Source organism: Protopterus annectens, chromosome 8.part0 (assembly GCF_019279795.1).
Source record: "Protopterus annectens isolate FY-2018-M chromosome 8.part0, PAN1.0, whole genome shotgun sequence".
NCBI lineage: Eukaryota > Metazoa > Chordata > Ceratodontiformes > Protopteridae > Protopterus > Protopterus annectens.
The window spans coordinates 1,636,753,269-1,636,775,561 of NC_056741.1; the positions used below are offsets into that span (position 1 = coordinate 1,636,753,269).

Consider the following 22,293-nt stretch of genomic DNA (forward strand, 5'->3'; position numbering starts at 1 on the left):
ATATTTCCTCCTCTGTGTGGGAAATTATTATCTCATCGCACAAATCCACAACTAGGAAAACTTACGCTAGCAAGTAGAAACTTTTTTCTTGTTGGGCAGAGGCCAGGAGTTTAGATCCCTTTTCAGCCCCTGTCCATGAGGTTCTGGAATTTTTAGCAGAACTCTTTCATTCCAGTTTCACTTCTGCTATGATTAGGGTTCAGTTAGCTGCCATTTCAAATTTTCACATTGGGTTGTCTTCTAATAACATCATGTCTCATAAGCTGTGTAAAGGCTTCCTCAAAGGAACCACTCTGCTTAATCCCCCAGTGAGGGATCCCCCACCTCCGTGGGATCTAAATTTGGTGCTAGCTTCCCTAATCTTGCCACCTTTTGAGCCTGCAGCATCTTGCTCCATTAAGTTTTTATCCTGGAAGACACTCTTTCTGGTAGCCATTACTTCCGCCAGACGTGTTTCAGAGCTTTAGGCTCTATGTATTCGTCCCCCATACTTAGTTTTTCATAATGATAGGGTAGATCTAAGAACCAATCCTTCCTTTCTTCCTAAGGTCTGTACACAAAATAATTTGAATCAGTCCGTAGACCTTCCTGTGTTCTTTCCTAATCACTCTAATAACGCAGAATATAAATTGCACCAGTTGGACGTTCACAGACAGCTGTGTTTTTATTTGCATAGGACAAAGGACATTAGGAAGTCAGACCAACTCTTCCTTTCCTATGCCGAGGGCAGACAGGGCCTTCCAGTCTCAAAGGTAACATTATCTAGGTGGTTGTCTCACATTATTTCATTCATTTACCAGCTGAGAAACAAAAAAATATTTACCAAACCTAAAGGCCACTCTACTAGGGCATTGGCTACCTCGGTGGCCTTCCAATCTAGGTTACCCATGGAATCCATCTGTGCAGCTGCTACGTGGGCTAACCCACATACCTTCATTTCTCATTACAAGATAGACATTGCTTCCAGGAACAGGGCTGATTTTGGTTCCACTGTTCTGAAGAGTCTGTTCCATTGAGCCACCCAGGATAGTAGGTGCTAGGGACGCTACCCCAACCAGCAAGAATGAAGGCGAGATGGACAACTTAACATTAAAAAGTTTTGTACCTACCATAACGTTCCATGTTAGTTGTCTTCTTCTCGCCTTCTTTCTTGAGTCCCACCCTCCATCCCCCTATCCTAGTGGATCGAGAGGAGCTCCCTTTTTCAGATTTCATTGGCTGAACCTTCTCTGGTTGTCCTTTTCTGCTTAGATAGCTTTATAGTTAGGTCTAAAGGGCTGCTAGGGCAGAATTCTTCCTTAGTTATGTCTGGAATAGCTTTTTCAAATGAGATCTGGGTAGCTTGCATCAGGCATCATGGGATATGGGGTAGCCTCGAGCCAGTAAACAGCTCTCGAGCTATTGAAGATGGCCGAGTCAAAGCCGAGGATCAGCTCCGATCCCAACCTGCAAGAAAGAAGGCGAGAAGAAGACAACTAACATGGAACGTTATGGTAGGTACATAACTTCTTTTTCATGAGGGAACCCCATCTGTAGGGCCATCTGTGAACAGGTCAGTGTGTGCAACCATTTGTTTCCTGTGTTACACGCTGAACACACTTCTGTGCACAGCAGAAGCATGGTGTGGGGATTGCAGACAGTACATGATGATAGGGATGTGTTACTGCCATCGCATCCCTGACTGGACATGTGTCACATGAGACAGTGGTATGACTGACACTGTGTGGGATTCCCAGTGACAAGCCAATGATGGGCAACTGTTCATAGCTGCGGTCACACGTCTACTACACATTGTACAGTTGCCATGCGGTATATATGCATGTGTTGTGCTCCCTCTGCAAATGTATACCATCTGTTGTGTTGGGTTGCTGGTGATATCTATGCATACTGTCACAGGTAATCCTGTATACTGTTGTCTATCACTAAGCCATATGTGGGTTTAAAATGCAACACCATAGGCTGAATGGGTTAGTAGGTCCCGGCAGATCCTCCTGTCCCACTTCAGCTGACCATGGCACTGGGCACTAGCACATCTGGGGCCCAGCCATTAACATCAACCTCTGTTGGCTCTGCACCACCTTCTGGTGGTACCACCACTGAGGATGGAGCATGTCCCCCTTGAGAGCGGGACCAGACAGGTACATATCTGCTGTCGTGCGGTCCCGGACATGTTGCGTAGGTGGCTCCCTAAGGGGTTATGAAGCCAGATACACCAGTTCAAGGGCAGAGTGTCACATTTACAGGGTGATGCTGCCTCTCTTGGACATTGGACAGCCTGTCCATTGACACAATTATATTTGTGTGTACCTCATACAATGTGCTTCCACCTTGTAATGCCTATTACATCAGAATACATGAATACAGTATTGGAATCGGCTGCCTATTAGGCGATGGCATGGCGTTCGACTGTACGGAATCAGCTGCCTGTCCGGAGAATCATTCATATTCATGTGTTCCTCTTAAGCATACCTTGTGATGCCTATCACATCGGACTACATGACTACAGTCATAGCCGGCCTTAGACACAGACCAACTAAGCGGCCGCCTAGGGCGCCGCTTTAGTAGGGGCACTTTACCAGTATTTATTTGGTGTAGGTAGACCAGGATGGGGGCACTGGGTGGTGTGGTGTGGGGTGCCGTTGTGCCCTCTGCCTAGGGCACCAGTTGACTTAAGGCCATTCCTGACTACAGTATTGGGAATGGCTGCCCATTAGGTGATCGCATGGCATTCGACTGTACGGAATCAGTGGCCTGTCTGGTAAATCATTCATAATTGTGTGTTCCTCTTACAATCTGCTCCCACTTTGTAATGCTTATCACATCGGACTACATGACTACAGTATCGGGAATGGCTGCACATTAGGCGACGGCATGGCGTTCAACTGTATGGAATCAGTGGCCTGTCCAGTGAATTAATCATATTTGTGTGTTCCACATACACTCTGCTCCTGTCTGGCTGATACATGGGAACCGAGACCTTGCATTACAAATAAGTAGTTGGGTTGTGGTAGCCACATCCGTCAGACGGGTCATGCTACCACATACCTATTACAGGTTTGTCACCTTCTCAGTTGGCCAAGGTAGGACTTTAGGGTTACCACCTGTCTCACTTTGCGAGGGACAGTGCGAAAATAATCAAGACATAGCACATGTCCAGATTACAGGACATTATTATATTCTATGTTTCATTAATAATTGCATACAACAGTTATTTTATATATGACACTTCTATATGTTATGTGAAGTAGCATAAGCAATTCAAATGCAACTAGGTTAAGCTTTTATTTGTGCAAATAAGCGTAATCCTGTACTATGCATGGCTGTAGGTATGTTTAGTCTTGGAATGTCTGACATTTCTACAGAACATGTCCCACTCTGGCCATTTGGAAAGGTGGCAACTCTATAGGACCTGTATGTAGAGACATCAGACTTTGGAGGGCAACACACCCACAGCCAGTAGAAAGGGGTGTACTTCACTGTTTTGCCTAAATAAAAAGTTACGCTTGTAGCATTATAGTTGCTTATACTGTTGCCTATAACATTTAGGTGTTTCAGAGGAACATAATTGTTTTATGCTACTACTACAGACAATATAGGTAGTCTTTGCCCTAAATCACAGGATATTTGCCTTAATTACAGTTATTATGCAGGACACAACTGCCCACAGGGGAGTGTCCCTTGCAAAGGAGGACAGGTGGTAACCCCAAACCTATTATTCTATCAACTTTCTAAGGTAGTTGGCGGAACATGCACTTTCTCTCACTATCAGACCTCTCATACGAATGGGGAAGAATAAACACTGAATCAGGGACACTGCATAACGACCTCAGGGACACATTTAGAAGGTTGGTGCTATTAACCTGACACATTGACGGACACAGAGCACATATGTATTCATACACATTGTCTGAGGTGCATGCAGTTTATGACTCTTACATGTTGTCATTATTCATTACGTGTATTCCGCCACCTTTCCTCCTAATATCACTAGTTCTGGGATGGTTTAGTTGGGACTGTGGTAAGATTCTGATTTGTAATCATGGACGTCCCTGGTAATCCAGGACAGTTCAATGGTATGGTCCCTATGTATTCCCCCAATGGTTTACGGACTGTCCAGTAGATGTGCTCTTATAGTTTGGGAGGTATGGGCTTCTGCTACACCCACATCGGAATATTACTTACACCCACGGGGCAGTCCTAATATGTGTCTGCCAGCCAGCACCTGCATGCCTAGCCCCATAATCGCATACCCGTAATTCCCCCACCTGCCACTACTCTACAGCACTGTGGACGCAGGTGGATGCAGGTGGAATATGAAAACACCCCTACACACTGCCCACTCTCCCCGTGTCAGGACACATGTCATACGTTGTGTCAATCCATGTGTTATCAGGCTTGCACAACCTTCTGTTCTGTGTACAGCTACATCCTGGTCGTAACTGTGTTACTCCCATTGGCGGAAGGCACCAAATTTTTGGTGTCCCGCAAGGGACGTCGCTGTCCATGTTTAAAGTTTAGACCTTGTAGATCTCCCCCACTGGTAGTTTCCTGTTGGTGGTCTGGGAAGCAGTGTTGTATTTACCTTTGTTGCGTGTCTGTATGTCTCACCGGCCTAGCTGGGGGGGGGTAAGTAGACGTTTGTTGAGTGGACCTCCCACCAACATATGCCCGGTCTGAACATGTTACCCGTAACTGCTGTAAAATAACCTAGGTATATACATGTGTATATTTACTGTAACATATATATATCTATTTACATTAATATATACAGACATATCTGCATATGTATTCATACATGTATATTATATATATATATATATATATATATATATATATATATATATATATATATATATATATATAAACATGTATGTATGTGTGTATATATATATATATATATATATATATATATATATATATATATATATATATATATATATATATATATATATATATATATGATTATATAATATATGTACATCAGTGTGTCAATACGTTCCCCACTCATATGCACTTACACATGTGTAATGGTGTTTATAAGCTACACCAGCATACTAGTGCCTTATTCATTATAGCACCGACACACTCCAGTTATCTTGTAATCAGTATGTAGCACGTTATACAGCAGACAGATGTCATTGTATGTTCATGTACGGATTACCGATGGTAATTGGAATGTGATAGTGTGATTCGACCCATCCCTCTTCTGTACAGCCTATTATTCCATGTACTGTCGATGTTTGTTTGGGCACATTCCTATTATTTATGTCAACAAATGGAATGCATGCGTTACAGAATTTGTACGTCAACATATATTGTTGTCTGCATGTGAGTATGCATATATACCTATTACGACCTAGCTGACCTCCACGGGGCGTTCCATTAGAATCGGCCTATCCAACCCTGGTACGCCTGGATCCACAACTGCATACCCATAGTTCCTCCACTCCACCCGTGTTAAATTTACACGCGTAACATCCATTATCCACTTGTTATCGCAGCCATGACACACCTTTACACATTTCCCTCTCCAGAGCTTTTGGGGCCCTACACACATTCTGTCCCGCCTCGTGTATTCACAGGGTCTGGCGCCATGTATATTTGCACATACATGCCTTTCCGGGGTTTATGGAATACGGCCATTTGCGCTTTCCAATTTTTGGAGGTCCCAGCATGGGACTACATTCCATCTGTGTGTAAAGTAGACCTAGTATTTCAACGATGTTACTCCCACTGGTAACACCCTGCCTGTGGTGTGAGTAGCGGTGCTCTGCTCACTCCTGGGCAGCTTTTTATGACATACGCTGAAAGCACTTTATAATACCAACATTTCTCTTGATTCCTTCACATCCTTTGTGTATGCTTTACTGTTTTTATATATATATATATATCTATATATATCAATATATATCTATATATATATATATATATATATATATATATATATATATATATATATATATATATATATATATATATATATATATACATATATGTAAATATATTTCTCATGTATGTAGATATATATCTATACACACATATATGTGTGTGTATGTGTGTATATACATATATATATATATATATATATATATATATATATATATATATATATATCTATGTATGTGTGTATATATATTACATCTGTACATACAAATATACATTTCCTACGCTGGGAGCTGCCTACACCCGTGCAGGTGCACTCGCCTATGCTTACTGTGCATTACATATGTTTACTGTAGCTTATTTATGCTTATTTGTGCCTTATACATTATGACAATACCACTTTGATTGAAAGGATCTGGTTAATAGTCCCATGAGATACACACATTCACCTTTACATGTTTAAATGTTGGCTTTACAGCAGAGCAACATTCATTCCACAAGGAAAATGATTTGTGCTATTGTCGACCTTGAACTGTGAATGCCTTTTTGTTAGGCGGATGCTCTAACCACTACACTATTGGTGTTCTGCCTCATTTATATGTATACCCATGGTGCATAGTTACCCAAACACATGCCTCATCACTTCACTTACACAGCAGGCATCCATTTACCTGCTGGGAAAAACACACTACTACACATGCGCCATTCCCTTTTCCCTATTGCTCTGGACTCGTGCCACATGTTGACTCACTCTGAGGATATTCAAACCTCTACAGCCTATAGTCCTGGCACATGCGTGTGTTCGATTGTCAGGGTGTTCATATGGTCTTCCGGGTTTAGGCTTGTCCTTCTGGGGACTGTGACTGCCCTGTACCTAGATGAAAGTCAGACTTAGCAAGGGGAGATCGTTTGTTCCAATTTTAGCGTCCTACCTGTGGTTGGGGATGCAGAGGTGTGCTCACCTATGGCCATCCTGATATATAACAGCACTAATTGTTACGGGGATTTCCTATATTGTGACCATGTTCATTCTTCATATCTATATTTATATATATATATATATATATATATATATATATATATATATGTATATATATATATATATATATATATATATATATATATATATATATATATGTATATATATATAGGTGTGTGTGTGTGTATGTGTGTGTGTGTGTGTGTGTGTGTGTGTGTGTGTGTGTGTGTGTGTGTATATATCGGTCTCATGTATATACACCTACATGCTCATTTACATTTCCCATACCGTTGAATCACCGCCACCTACCGTCACGCATACATGCTTGCATACCCACTTACGTCTCAGGTTGCCACCTTTTCATATGGCCAAAGCGGGGCATTTTCAGAGCACACATCAGACTTTACAGGCCGACATGTACCCATGGTCAGTACAAAGCTTAGAACTTTACTTATTTGCCTAAATGAGCGTTTATTCTTGTAGTGGTTTGTTTGCTTCATCTGTTTCTTGTAACTTTGAGTATTTTACATAAATAACTGTTTTATGCAACTGTTACATGAAATATGGGACATATTTCCTACAATCACAGGACATTTGCCATTGTATTATATTTGGTCTGGACACAGCTGCCCAAAAAGGGACTACCCCTCACAAGGTGGGGCAGGTGGTAACCCTACTTATGTCTGCTTTACAGCGCCTTAAGCACCCTATATCCGACTGCCACTATGCGAATGTGTAAGGTATATATTCCTGATAATGCACGTGGGGAGACGTGCATCACGGTCAGGTGTTTAATCCCGGGTCGTAGGTTCTGCAGGACCAGATGGAGGCTGAGCAGTCTTGTGGACAACTACTGCTCATACAACTTGTGTCCAGATGTATACAGGACTGGACATCATGTCGTGACACCAAGTCTAATGTTTAGAACAGATACATATCCCATGAGGGATATCCAAAAATTGTGGGGACCGATGACCATCTTTGCTTTACGGCTGTAAGGTAGGGTTATACATGCAAGGGATACGTAGTTTGCAATCCTGAGAATGCCTAGGGTGAGACTGCCTACTAGATATGGGTAGGGGTCACTATGTGCAGATATGGCCACACCTATCTAGCAACCCGAGTATGGCTGGCTTTGGTGGACATTCAGGAAGGGGTGTGCTGTGAAGGGGATGATGGGTATTCAATTATGTATCCAGGTGTGTTGGGGTTTGATGGCTCAGTTCAGGCCAGACCATTATGTGGGTATGTACCGGTAACATTTCTGTACATATGTATTGCACATTTTAATGTTCACATGTTTGTGGGATTGTATTGCGGATGTGTATATTTGTTCTTTGGTTATCTTCCTGATTCACCCACCGCTCCCGCGTAGACCTCCAGTTCACCTATTGTGCATCCAACCCAGTCTCCCCTTGGCGAATTATTACATTACCCGTTACCCCCCACTCCCATATTCCACAAACAACATTCATCCCTTCTCTAGTTGATGGCCCATGGCACAATCAACAGAACACATTGCATACACTACATATCTCTGGGACCAATATGGTTGTGAGGTCTACACTAACATTTCAGATCATCCACATGCTGTACTTCACGCACATAGGTACTTGCAAATTCTTATCTTTCATGACATGGTAGGTAGACTTGGGTAATAACCATTCATCTATGGGCCGTCCTGACAAGGACGACTTGGACCGCGAATGGGCAGATATTGGGCGAATGCTCTGACCATTGGTAGGGTTGCCACCTTTTCATATGACCTGGACGGGACATTTTCATGGCACACATCTGAGTTTACAGGCCAACACATACTCAGGGTCATTACAAAGGATAGTACTTTAGTTTCATGCCTACATATAAGCTTTTATTGTTGCAGCGGTGTAGTTTCTTATTCTGTTTTGTTTACTTGCTTATTCTGTTTGTTGTAACATATAGGTATTTTATATACGGACATACGTACTATATGGGACTATTACATTACATATGGGACATAATTATGTCTTACTATCACAGGACATTTCACATTTATTATGATTTTTGTATGGGCACACCTGCCTAGAGGGGGACTGTCCCACACAATGTAGGACAGGTGGTAACCCAAACCATTGGGCTAGGCTTGGCATTTGGCGGCATGCTAACACGATGCGTTTCACTTCCACTTGGTATAACTAGTGACACTACAATGGAATACGGGCACAGAGTTTTAAATATCTTCGTTTGAGGGATGGGGACTCAATATTCAGCTATGTGCCTTTGTGTTTACTTCTTATTGTGGTGTTCGCAATGCTGTCTTGTATGCTTTGCATACATTTCAGTATCCACGGACACTGACAGGAGTGATTACTATTAGAGGCAGTGCTGTAATAGTCAGCATTTTTGGTTGTGCGTATGCAGCCGACATGTTCACGCCTCCATGCAGCACTTGAACACGTCCCCTGCCCTCGTACACCTATTCTATGCACGTGGCCATTACGGCAGCGCACTTTCATTAATATGCATGTGGTGCTGCTGCGACATCTCTATGCCGCATGGTCGGCGCAAGGCTAACGCCATCCTTGTGCTGAGCTTCATGAATCCCGGGGAGAAAGTAAATCTGGGAACTGTTAGCTCAAAACACTAAACATCTAGACATGAGACCCCTTTATAATTTCTGAAGAAGTGATAAAATCCAGCATTTATTTATTGCCTATGTTGATCAGGAATGTCCACTGAATGCAAAAACCTTTTTCAGTGGAGGCCCAGGCAGACAAGTTACACAGTTTACTGAAAGAGAAAGTTAACATATGTGTGTATATATATATATATATATATATATATATATATATATATATATATATACACATACATACATATATATGTTGTGTAATGAGTCTGAGCATACAATGAAAAAAATGTCGCATTACAAACTGAAATCTGAATATAGCTTAGGACAAGATATGAGAAAATGATGGTTACAAATGTTCTTAACAAATGCCTCTGAGGAAACTATGATGCTACCCAATTAGAAACAAGTACAATACAAAACAGGGACTTGCCTTAGAGATGCAGGCCAGTAAAACTCTAATAATCAGTATCAGAAGGTTATTCCAACTTTGTACTGTCTAGTTAATGTTAGAAGCCAATGAAAACAAAAAAACATGCATTTTGCAACTCATCAAAAACTCACAGTCTCCAAACTACCTGATACTGAGGAACTTGACAACACTCCTACTAAGTATTAATATTCATCAAATACTTGGGTATATGGCTGAACCAAAACCTGAACTTCCACTCTAATATTGAAGAAAAAAAAAATTAATACTTTACATTTCTGGGCTTAAACTCTTTGATTTTGTGATCTTACCAGAAGGATCTGCCATAGCAAAGGAGTCATTTTAGCTTAGCTTAAATACAGCCTTCCATTATTAGCAGCAGCCTTAAGCTGATATGCATTTGCCCTACATACCATATCAAACAAAATATTATTGCTTCAACACAAACTCCCCTTCACATGAATACTATTGCCTTACACTCTCAAAAGCTAAATGGTTGCCCTTTAAGCAAAGACCAGACCTCCTACTTGCTTCACTTTTCTCTAAACTATTATATCTCACAGAATTCTCTCCATTTTCATGGGATCATAGGAGATTACTATGCTAATGACCCTAGGGCCCTTACAAGCCTAGCCAAGTTTTATCCTTATTTCCACAATCAGCACCTGTCACCCTGTCCAAGTGGGACATAGATGGAACCCCTGGGGTGAATTTATGGTTACCCATCCAGTGGTCCAGATTGCATTTGAAGATGACCAATGAGGTGCTCTGCTTGACATAATGCGGGTGTTTGTTCCGAAGGTGTGGTAACCTCTGTGAGGCAAATCTGTACCTCCAGAATGTTCTGCTAATGTCCCATACCAGGTTAAGGCCTTTAGAGTAAGTAACCCATGTACCATTTGACTTACGAATATGCAGCATTTCCAATAAAGATGGGTCAAACATTGCCTTATATGCAAGGCAGAGATTGCGTCTTAGTAGCCTGTATGAAACAGAATAAAGTGACGGTGATTTCAGATGATCCTCATAGGACAGATGTTGAAGACCTTGAATTTTCCTTGTGAGGAACCTTTGTGGTCCCTCCAGTTACTGCAGGTGCTGGGAAAGGTACATACCAAAAGGAGCATTGTACTCAGTTATTGGCCTGATGATGGAAGAATACAGGGAGGTTATAACTTTTTTCCTGGAGGCAATGCCCTAACTTATGAGATGAGCAATATAGAATGCCTTTCTTACCACTGTGGAGATATGGTGATCAAAGTTAAAGTTGCTGTCAACCTGTGTGCCCAGGTCTCTCACCACTGAGTTCATACATAGGGTGGTGTTATTGATGTGGTAGTTAGCAGGAGAATCACACTTACCAAAAGGGATGATAATACATTTTTTGCATTGTGTTTAAGGCTGTGACTTTGGCAGCAATCATTTGTTTGTGTAAGACCCTCTTGTAGGATGTTGACATCATTTGTAGATACTATGACTGCTCTCAGTTTCCAGTCTTCAGCAGACTTTGTTAGCCACAGACCTTTAGTTTTAGCTTGTACTTTGGAGAAATGGATTCCAAACAGTAGAAGTTCCAGGACTGATCCTTGTGGAACACCACTCGTTACAGGTCTGCTGTTGGAGGTGGATTCCCCTATTTTGACTATATAGGTTTTATAAGTGAGCCAGTTAGTGACCCATCTAATGATATACAGATTGATACATAGCTGGATGAGTTTGTCAATTATGCCTGAGTGGGGGATAGTGTCAAAAGCCTTACCTAAATCTAGGTAGGCTGTATGCACAGATTTCCCATCATGAAGGGCCTTGGTGACTGTCTCGAAGAAGTCCACCAGATTTAATATACATGATCTCCCTTTGACAAATCCAAATTGAGTAGGGTCAAGTGTTTGGAGATTTCCAATATTTTTGTTGATAAGATCCATGATGATTCTCTCCATGGCCTTGCAGATAAGGCTAGTCAGGCTAATAAAGCTATAGTTCCCAGGGTCAGTGGAAGCACCACCTTTGTGCAGGGGGACAAAGCCAGTGCTTAGACTATGACTGAAAAGAGTACCCAATCGTGTTGCTAATTCTTGTCTGAGTCCATGTAGGATGCAGCTTGGAATGTTATCGGGTCCCATGGATGCTACTTTTGACCTTAGAGAGGGCATTCACAACCTGCTGTTTAGAGATAGATGGTAGAGGACAGGTGGTAGGGATGTCTTCAGGTAAATGTGGCAGGGAAAGGGGAGTGAAGCTTTCACAGACCCTGTCGGCTAACAGGTTAGCAGTGTCCAGAGGCTTGGTATATGTGGTATCATTAACTACAAGTTTGGTGCAAATTTGGGCCTTTCCTTTTAGGTTATGAATGTGACTAAAGATTGCCTTACGGCTGTCCTTAGTTGAGGAAGCTAATTTGGATTCGTAGTTAGCTTTGGAGGACTTCACAAGAAGTCTTATTTGCTTGTTTAAGCTGAGGAGGGAATGTTTCTGTTTTAGGGCTCGCTCCCTGTTACTCTTAGACAGCAGTTTCTTCCTCTTATTGTAAAGCCTGTTAATGGCAATTGTTGTCCACCAGACAAGTTTGCCTTCCTTGAGGAGCTTGTTTTGTTTCTATCAAGTATGGCCGAGTCAATGCAGTTTTTCAGGTGTTTATATAAAGTATTTGTGTAGAAGTTGGCATAGTTGCCAGTTCCGTCTGATGGGGAAGGTGCAGTGAAGCTGTTTATACCATCCTGTAAGAGGTTATAATCTGCTTTGGAGGAGTTTTTTAGTTTCATTGGTGCTGGAGGGGGGGGGGTCAGGTGTGATAGTTACTTCAAATTGGACTGATCTGTGGTCAGATCTCACCAGGGAAGGCCTCATAATGGGGGTGATACAGTAGTCCCCCATGTCGGTAAGCACCATATCCAGGATGTTGGCACCATTTGTGGGAGTGTCAGCTCACTGGTCCAGGGCATTGGAGTTAATGAAGTCGAGGAACCTTTGGGCAAGTGAGTTTGCACATGAGTAATTTCCTAAGTTGAGGGGTAGTTAAAGTCGCCCAAAACCACAGTGTTCGGATGTATCTTGATAGAGTCCAGTAGATCCAAATAGGCAGAGGGGGTGTCCTGATTCATGCAGGGGGGTCCTGTAGCTGCAGTGACTTGAATAGGTGTCCTACCAAGAGTTAATTGCACCTGTAATATCTCCAGGCAGTCATGCTGTCTAACTAATCTGGAGGTGTATTTATCTTTAGTGGATATTGATACACAGCCTCCTTTAGTTTTCAGGCCTTCAGTTTGTGGTCTGAATGTGTGGAAGGAGGTATAGCCCGATATGGCTGGGGTGCTGTCCACAGTCTTAAACCAGGTCTCTGTGACTGCACAAATGTCTGTGTCTTCCAAGGTGAGGACTGCTTCAAGTGAATGCAGTTTCATGTTAAGACTCCTAGCATTAAGCAGCAAAACTTTGAGGTTGTTTTTTTAGGTGGAGTTTTTACATCAGGAATTTTGTCCTTGAGACATTGCCTAAAAAAGGTACTATGGGGGTTGCAAGAGCCTTGGCCAGTTGTCAAAATCCCAAGGGTGACAGATGAAGACAATCTTTGGCAAAGCATCGAGGTCTTTTGATCACGTCATCCCAGGTTAACAGATACTTTATCCCCTTGGAAATGACACCAGAAACTAAGCTAATTATTGAAGTGAATCATTTTCTGTTTGTACTGAGGCATCATCCTAGGTGAAGTTAATATGCTGCTTAAGGCTAAGGATATACCAGCCTGAGACACATAGTCTGAGAACTCACTCATGTCTCTCTTCATATATTCCAGAGAAGTATGTCTGAAGTCTTTCACACCAACATGGACTATGATGGAGTCATAACAGTACCCGTTGTTGAGACACTTGAGTGCATGTGTGATATGGTGGATCCTAGCACGACAGCTGACTGTGACCTTCTCCTTATCCAGCCTGGTGAGAGGGACATCTTTGTGTCTCAATGATGGAATCACCTATGACTAATATGTTTGGTTTTGTGCTTTACCTTAAGGGTTTGACAGGTGAGATACTGATATTTGAGTGATTATGTGTGTTGTGTTCTGCAGAGGAAGTATTATGTGTGGCATGCTTGTGTTTGGGAAGTCTGGGGTGAGGCCCACCACATATGTCATATGATGTGGGTTTTGGTGGAGTAGAAGGTGAGGTGTGCATGCTGGCTATCCACTCATTGTCATATGTACTGACTGGTGTGTGAGAAAGCATGGATTCAAGGTTCTTAATATAGTTGTATCTCTCACATGTTGAGTTTGTGTGGACTAGGAGTAGAGGGTTGCCAGTGAACGTGAGGCAGTTACTACACTGTCTCAGGATGCCCATATCAGCTAAGCTGGCTGTAGAAACTGTGGGAAATTGTACATTAATATTGTTAGGTAAATTTATATGGTCAGGAAGAGAGGTCACACTTATGAATGGCTAGTGGGTGAGAGGTGTGTTGCTACCTCTGAGGCTAGGCTTAGTGTTCTTCCTGACAGTACAGCTGAACAGTGAAAAACCTCTGGAGGTCCACAAGGAAAGCACGAAGGGAAAATTTAACAACCAAAAGACTTGCTACTATAACCAACAACGGTAACTACCACTACACGGCAGTCCCCAATAGTGTGCTACATGCAACCAAGTGCAGATGTGGGGCTTATATAACACAAGAAATAACCCTTTTAACTCAAACTAGCCAGTAAGGACACACTCTCTGAGCTCTAGTCCAGTCACTCTCAAATAGATGGGACCCAGAAAGTGCTCTCCTCCCACAAGGGTGCAGAAAGGCCTTCTCCAACAAAGATGGTTTGAATTTAGAAACAGCAAGTCTGGAACTGGGCTATGCTACAGCCAAACTAGTATATAGTATGCAGTAAAATGTGACCAAAAATAGTTCCTACAATTCAGACAGTAGAATGCAAATATAAATTAAGAGTGCAATATAAGAGCAAGAACAGGCACTTATAGTTAGTTTGAAGCAATGGATGCCTCAGATCTTTCAGTATCTCAGTGAAGAATTGGTTTTAGTGCTCAAATGATACAAGACGGTCTAAATTCTGTAAGACTGAATCTAGCCTATGCCAAAAAGTGCATTAGTATTTGAAATTTAAAGTGCTTGAAATCACAGTCATGACAACCAGAGACTGTATAAATAAAGCAGCAATTCAGTAAAACAGTGTTCTCAATGTAATCAGGCTACTAACAAGTAGTAATAAAAGAGATGGAATAAGTGCAATTGAACACAAGAGCAAAATAACATTAAAGTAGGAAAAGACAGTATAAATACGGTAAAAGTAGCTGAATAGTGTAATTTTTTTTTTTTTTTGTCAAGTGGAAAGGGGAAACAGAAGATAATTCAAGGTTAAGAAGCTAAGGGGATGGGCCTTCCCAAATCTCACTGTACTCAGTAGAATGAGCTAATGCAATGGGACTGGGAGGAGTGCCCAATAACAAATTTATAGTAAGAGGCAGGCAAAGCAGAAGCCACCAAGCTGATAAGAACACAACAACATGCCAGCTGGGAGGAAATCAAATGGAGCCAGCCAGAGTAAGTGTTCAGAAGTTAGCCAGAGACCAGTTTAACACACAAACTTTGCAACACTAAGCACAGAATTATTAAATATCACCGAAACACAGTGTAATTGTTCAAAAGTAAGCCAGAGACCAGTTTAACACAAATTTTACAGCACTAAGCATAGAATTATTAAATATCACTGAAACACAGAGTAAGTGTTCAGAAGTAGGCCAGAGACCTGTTTAACACACAAAAAGTGTCCCACAAAAAATCTTCATACAACCTTGTCCCATTTTACAAGCCCCTAAAGCTAAATTCCATTTCACCGACCATAAATGATCCATTCTAGCTCTAAAACTCTGGGAATCTATTCCCACCCCCTCTATGTAAATACTTCTCTTTCTCTAAATTATGACAAGATAAAGCACATTTTTATCATTCCCAATGCATGACACATCCAACTCTCACTAATGCCCCTTCTCTTACTTTTCCAGCCCTCTGAAAGTATGGAATAATCCAGCAGCTCAGATAAAACAAAGTAATATTCTGGAAAGCTTTAAGTATACTTTGGATCTGTATAAAAGGGAGCAGAAAATATAAATCTATGTTAGGGTCTTTGATTAACATCTCTTACCTGACACATGAAGGGATTGTTTTGATAGTTTCATCTTTGACTTATTTTTATAGGCTTGTATCATAGCCAGTATGTTTTCTGGATAATACTGTCCATTCAGAAGGACGGAACGTTACTGATTTCCACATGTTCATCCCAGTCTCAGACCATATAACTGACACTGGTTTAGAAGAAGAGGGCACATTTGCACTAACAAACACCTATGACCTAGCACAGGAGGAAGAAAAAAGGATGAAGATGAGGATGGCAGACATACTATTATGGTTAGGGATTGTGCAAGAAAATGAAAAATAAAAAGGCAATCATATTTTGGAACACATACTCGCTATAAATGTTAACATTCTAATGCTTTTGCAAAATGTGGAAAGTTCACTTAAAGGTAAACACCTTTTTATGTTAATTAATGGTTTATGTGTGGATGTATAGCAAAGTACAATGCTTTGTAAACTGAAATCTAAATGGTCTGGTTATTTTAAGAATACATATAGTTTTTGGCTTTTAAGATAAATTTACTACAAAGGCAATCTTACAATTAATAAAAAAAACAAGTGTCCTTATAGATGCTAAGTTCTAAAGTCATTTTTTATGACAGCTGTGCTATATACATTATAAGATACGCTGCTTTAAGCAGGCAGTGTGTTTTTTTAGGATTACATTTAGTCTGCTTAGTGCATTTATATGGTTGTCATTTTAAAATTAATTCTTAGAAGCACTATTTAAGGTGAAGCTTTACAACATCAAGTGAAGTTATTTCTTTTCAGATTAACTGTGCATTTTATGCTTCAGTAATAATGCTTCAACTAGAAAACAAACGTAAGAGGAAATTCTGGGATACTAAGAATATGTCTGATGTTGATAACTGTGGTAAGATAGTGACCTGACTGTAGAAGAACCTAGTCAGGGAGACACATATGGTGAGGTTGAGAAAAGTACAGAATCTGCAGAAAAGTAAAGAAAGATTAAAATCAAGTTTTGAGAAGATGGAAAAAGGGATAATAGTGTTTAACTATCTGAAGGGACTCCCCATATTTACCTTAGCAAGGAGAATTTCAGCTAAGAAAAACCTCCTTAAAAGTTTTTTTTTTTTTTTTGAGGGCAAGAGGGTTTCCATCATATTCCCTATTACTTATATATGCAACAACTTTGAGATTTCACACTTCTGGAGAAAGGGGGCAATTTTCCTCTGTCCAAATATATGACAATGAACAACAGGACTTACCACATGTGCAGTTTATGAATCATTGAGTAGTCCCCAAATAAGATGGACAGGTGCCAAACGTTAACAGTTAAGTAACATTTACAGCTGATATAGTGGGCAAGGAATTTGGCAAAGTGGGTCACACTATCCATATCAGTGTAATCAAAAATGTATGTTGCTGTAAGTGCCTTGGTAAATACAAAGTGCTGTAAGATATTATTGTACTGAAATGATTTTTGTGGTGCAGTGTATGAAGGCTTCTTATACAAGATGCTAGCAGGAATTTTCCACTATTATGATGTCAAAATAATGTGAAGAACATTCAGTCAGTGATAGGAATTTACACAGATGTCTTTATTGCATATTGTTCTTCCTGTGAGGGAAATACTTTTATTAAATGACATCTTTCTTTCGTTTACAGATGAAAGACTCTTTAGTTAATCTCCAGAAGGGCATTGGATTCCAGGACTATGGATCAGAACAAGAACAGAAGAGGAGTGGATATCACTGACTGGCATGAAATAGGCCATATGGGAATAGTGTGCAATACATTAGAACAATGTGCTGGGAGGACCATCCTTGTACATCCATGACTACACTGGTGACACAGACTGTCAAACTGACAATTCCAGACATGTTCTCATCACACCAAACCACCATAGGAAGATGGCAGTGTTAACTTGTGTCTGCACTCATGTTTTAGATGACATTAGCTGTTTCAACGACAAATGAAATAAGCAGAGCAGTTCTGTAATTTTTTCCACCTGATAAAACACAGCCATTTTTTGATTTTGGCCCATCTGGTACACTATAAATGTGTTGTGCAGGACATGCAATTTTGTTCAGTATTTAGCATACCGTCATTGCATTCCTTATACTTGAGGAGTACCCATCTGGCCAGGAAAACTCAGGTGCACTCCTTCAACTTCAAGTAATATGCTGTAAGTTATTAGTTTGAGAAATCAAAATTAACTGTACAAGTGCAGTGTCCTGTTTTTAGGTTTACTTATTTTAAAATGAGTTTGTTTTTTTTTTTCTGTTTACATGATATCTGTCTTTAGGTGCTCCAATCTGCTAAGTGTATGATGGGCTTCATAGCTGCTGCTGAGGAATTTAACAATGAATAATGATATAAAAGTGCTGGAAAAAGGCCTAGAGAGATATGTATAGATGGTTCCATGGAAGAGCAGTTCCAGCGTGGATTTGACTGATGTTTATTCCAAATTTAAGAGACTGGAACATTTCAAGACACAGTTGAGGATATGAGATGTGGTGATGGTTGACATAATGGAGTCAAAAGTTCCATGACTAGAGATGTGAGACTGTAAGCTCAGCGTTAAGTGTGCATCAGAAGGTGATACTCATTTTTCCCTGGGTTCACTTCCTGAAGGAGCAGCATTCATTCCTTCGTTGTGAGGAGTTGCAGCTGGCCAGTGGTAATAAGAACCCAAGACTTGGCCTGTTTGTGATCTAACCATTAAGTGCAATCAGCAGCATTTTAAAGCTAGTGTATTACTCACTGCCCTATAACAAGTATTCTGTCCTAAAGCTTTGGCTCTTTCTTGTGGAATAGGACAGCAGCTTGAAAGAAAATCATGCACATGGGTAGCAACTGTTATTAGCAGAAGGTTGTGAGGTATACATTTTCATACTGTTTAACAGTCAGATGTTATTCCCATATCAATATAGTGAACTTGTTGCCTTTTACAAACACAAAGCCTGTATTTGTAACCGACCCCAGAGTGCATTTCCTCTGTCTGAGCAACACAAGACAAAAGCTAGGACCCAGGAATAGTCTTGGTAGGATAATTCTGGTGTTGCATCTACCGCAGAAGCCTGTTTTCTTTTTTGAATATCATTAACAGTCATTTATATATTTGCATTCCTGTAATTGCATCAAATTAACTAAAATTACTTCTTAAGACTCTGCTGTAAATCCCTTGAAATGTAAGCATGTTGACACCACTAGGAGACAATAATAAGGCTGCTTCCAGTGTGTATTGTTACACTGCAGTCAATAATCTAAGAAGGGGACACTGCACATTGTAGTACTATACCAGTGTGAATTGCTAGCATTATACTGTGAATATATGTAGATATATACATATATGTAAAGATAATATTGAGAAAGCCTGAAAGTGTAAAAAAAAACTTCAATTGTGATGCAAATATTTATTACAAAATGTATGTATAGAGGAATGAACAGAGCTGTTACATATGGGTCAGGGACAATGTAAAATGTGAAATGTAAGCTTATGATAATTTGTTCCAGTAGCATGTGAAGAAGCTGGCAGTGGAACAGACTAGTACTGTAATATACGTTCATCCCAAGGAGCACTGAAAGAGGAGGCGGTCTGCATGTGTATAAAATGTAAAGGGGTATCAATACACACACATGCATATCTCAGCAGTTTTTAGATAGGGGTGCTTATATCAGTTAACCTGATCTCTTACCATTTATATTGTTTCATTCTGTCATATACTGGTGTTGGCTTTGGTATGTAGGTCTAAATTTCTGCGTTTAGGACTACCTGCAGTTTCTTAAGTGCCACACAATGGCAGGTGTCCATTAAAGCCTTTTTATTTATCTTCTCAGGAGAAGAAAGCCAGTTGGTATTTGGACCAGCATTTTGCTTTTGTGTAAAGTGTATTTGTGCACCTTGTCACATATTATTGCTTATTCAAAATATGCTTAAAACACGTGCTTTGTAACAGAAGGCATCACCTCCCTAGCAATAGAGTGAGACCCTATCAAAATAGGGTGTGCTTGCCAAAGAAATCCAGGGGAACCTTGAAAGTAAATGAAATGCCATTACAATTTTTCTTCTAAGGTCTTCACCCCATGAACATCCCAGTGAGCTGCGGTCATCACAACACTGTTACTTGCATTAATTCGGACACTGCTTTACCTAAGAATAAGGGGAATATTCTGAGGGAGCTGCAGCTTAAGACTTGGTATATAGTCCCATATATGTTAACTCAGGCATAGGTGTACCTGAGAATAAGGGAATAATCTGAGGGAGCTGCACCCTACAGTTAGGTATAAAGTCATATATATGTTAACTGAGACGTCACTATACTCGACAGTAAGGAGAATACTATGAGAAGAGTAAGATTCAGCAGGTAGATTAAAAGTGCAAACATGGGACTAACTGTTCTGAGGACCTCAGTTATGATCTTGGAATTTTAAATGAAATGAGAGACATAGGTCAACTGATTATTTTACCCGGGTATAAATTCATAATGTTCCACAAATATGGATGCCTGTTTGGAAAAAAATGATTTTTTTCCCTTAGTTTGTAATGCTCTGTTAACTAAAGTCTGGATTCTGTGACCATCGCTGAAGTCCTGTTAAAAGTGACATCACTGAGCCATATAACTTAATATGAGACTGTGCATTTATATAACTTAGACCCCAGGAAACTTCTTCTGTACAGTATATCATACTGGCTTTTGTACTACCTATACAGTGTTTTAGCAAACCATTTGATGCTGCTTTTCTATTCAGCTTCTTTGCTGTGTCCTTACTGAGGCAATGGCAGTAGAATTTCAGAAAGCACAACACACAAGAGCTTACTAGCAATCCGTACTGGAAAAACAACACTATTTTCAGTGGGTGCTATACATAGTGTGAGTCCCACCATTCCAGTACCCATCCGTACTGGATGCTGTAGCACATCCCAGTATCCTGTCCAGCTTCTTATAAGCTCTATCCACCATTATGCAACATCAAAAAAGATCACATCTAGCCTCTACAACACTTGATATATTAGCATTCTGATTTATTTATTCTCATTTGCTCTTCTGTAGTTCACTTCTATGTAGTTAGTCAGATGAATTAATTGTCATTAAATCTAAATTGCCATACTCCACATTACATTTCCTGCGAGGCCAAATACCCTTTCATCCTTTCTAATTTGATTTGTTCACTGTCCTATTTTAGACATCTGTACAGTATCCAGTTTGGGAATTCATTAGTAAGATTTCACTTAGATCAGTGAATCATGTTCCCAAATACAGCATGGAAAAAGATGTCAGAATATTTATCACTAGACCTCAGATCATATTTGGAAGGTACACATGATAGCATGAGTTAAGGCAAGAGCTGTAACACATTTATACAGATTATAAACTGCAGGACAGAAATCCTATAAAAGCAGTAACTCTATGTTTAGGGAAATGAAAAGCTGTAGTACTTGAGAAAAAGGTAGCATGACAGACTAGAAACTGCTTAATGACATAAGACAACCTGGGGAATACAAAGGGAAAGTAGAGTAACAGCTCACATGTTGATATTCTGCCTCAGATTTAAATATCATGACTTCTTGTCATGTAGAAAAGTTCAGAGAGAAGACAATTTTGATGAGGCTGTCCTGCCATACTAGACAGAAAACCGGTAAAAGATATGAGGGATTATATCTGAAACTAACTATTCTGAACCAGTTTAACAGTACATCCAGCCATCATGAAAACTTTACAGTGTAATGTAATTTAAACAACAGGATTAGTTACAGAAAGACACACAGTGGACTAATTTGTTACAGGAACCATTCAGCTATCATTTTCTGCTTAATAGAATGGTTACATTTCAAAACAACTCTTGCTTTATATTTATGCAGTAAAACATCAGTTAAGGCCAGGAAATTGTTTTAGATGTTGCTAGCAAACAATTAATTAATATAAAGGGAAGGAAAATGCAGCAAGTAATATAAAAACAAAACAGCCATTCACTTAAATATGAAATTATCTCTGTGCAGCGGTTAGCATTGCCGCCTCACAGCAAGAGGTTCTCAGGTTCGATTCTCGGCTGGGGTACCTTCTGTGCGGAGTCTGCATGTCCTCCCTGTGGTCGCATGGGTTTTCTCCGGGTGCTCCGGTTTCCTCCCACATCCCAAAGACATGCAGTAGGTGGACTGGACACCTAATTGGCCCTAGGTGTGTGTGTGTGTGTGCATGTGTGTGCCTTCCGTGGAAGGTTGGGTGCCAGGCTGGCAACTCGACACCGTAAAAAACTCCACTGCCAATCATGAGCGGACAGATGATCCACTGTGGT

General features: G+C 40.5%; 1 protein-coding gene across 1 annotated transcript in view; it reads left to right on the plus strand.

Moving 5' to 3' along the window:
- Window positions 1-22,054, plus strand: part of LOC122808522 (protein Aster-B-like) — a 1,382,984-nt gene extending 1,360,930 nt beyond the window's left edge. The window contains exon 19 of the mRNA XM_044079476.1: window positions 17,662-22,054. Coding sequence (XP_043935411.1) covers window positions 17,662-17,751 — 90 coding nt within the window. The 3' untranslated portion in view covers window positions 17,752-22,054. The remainder of the gene's footprint in view (window positions 1-17,661) is intronic.
- The last annotated feature ends 239 nt before the right edge of the window (window positions 22,055-22,293 follow it).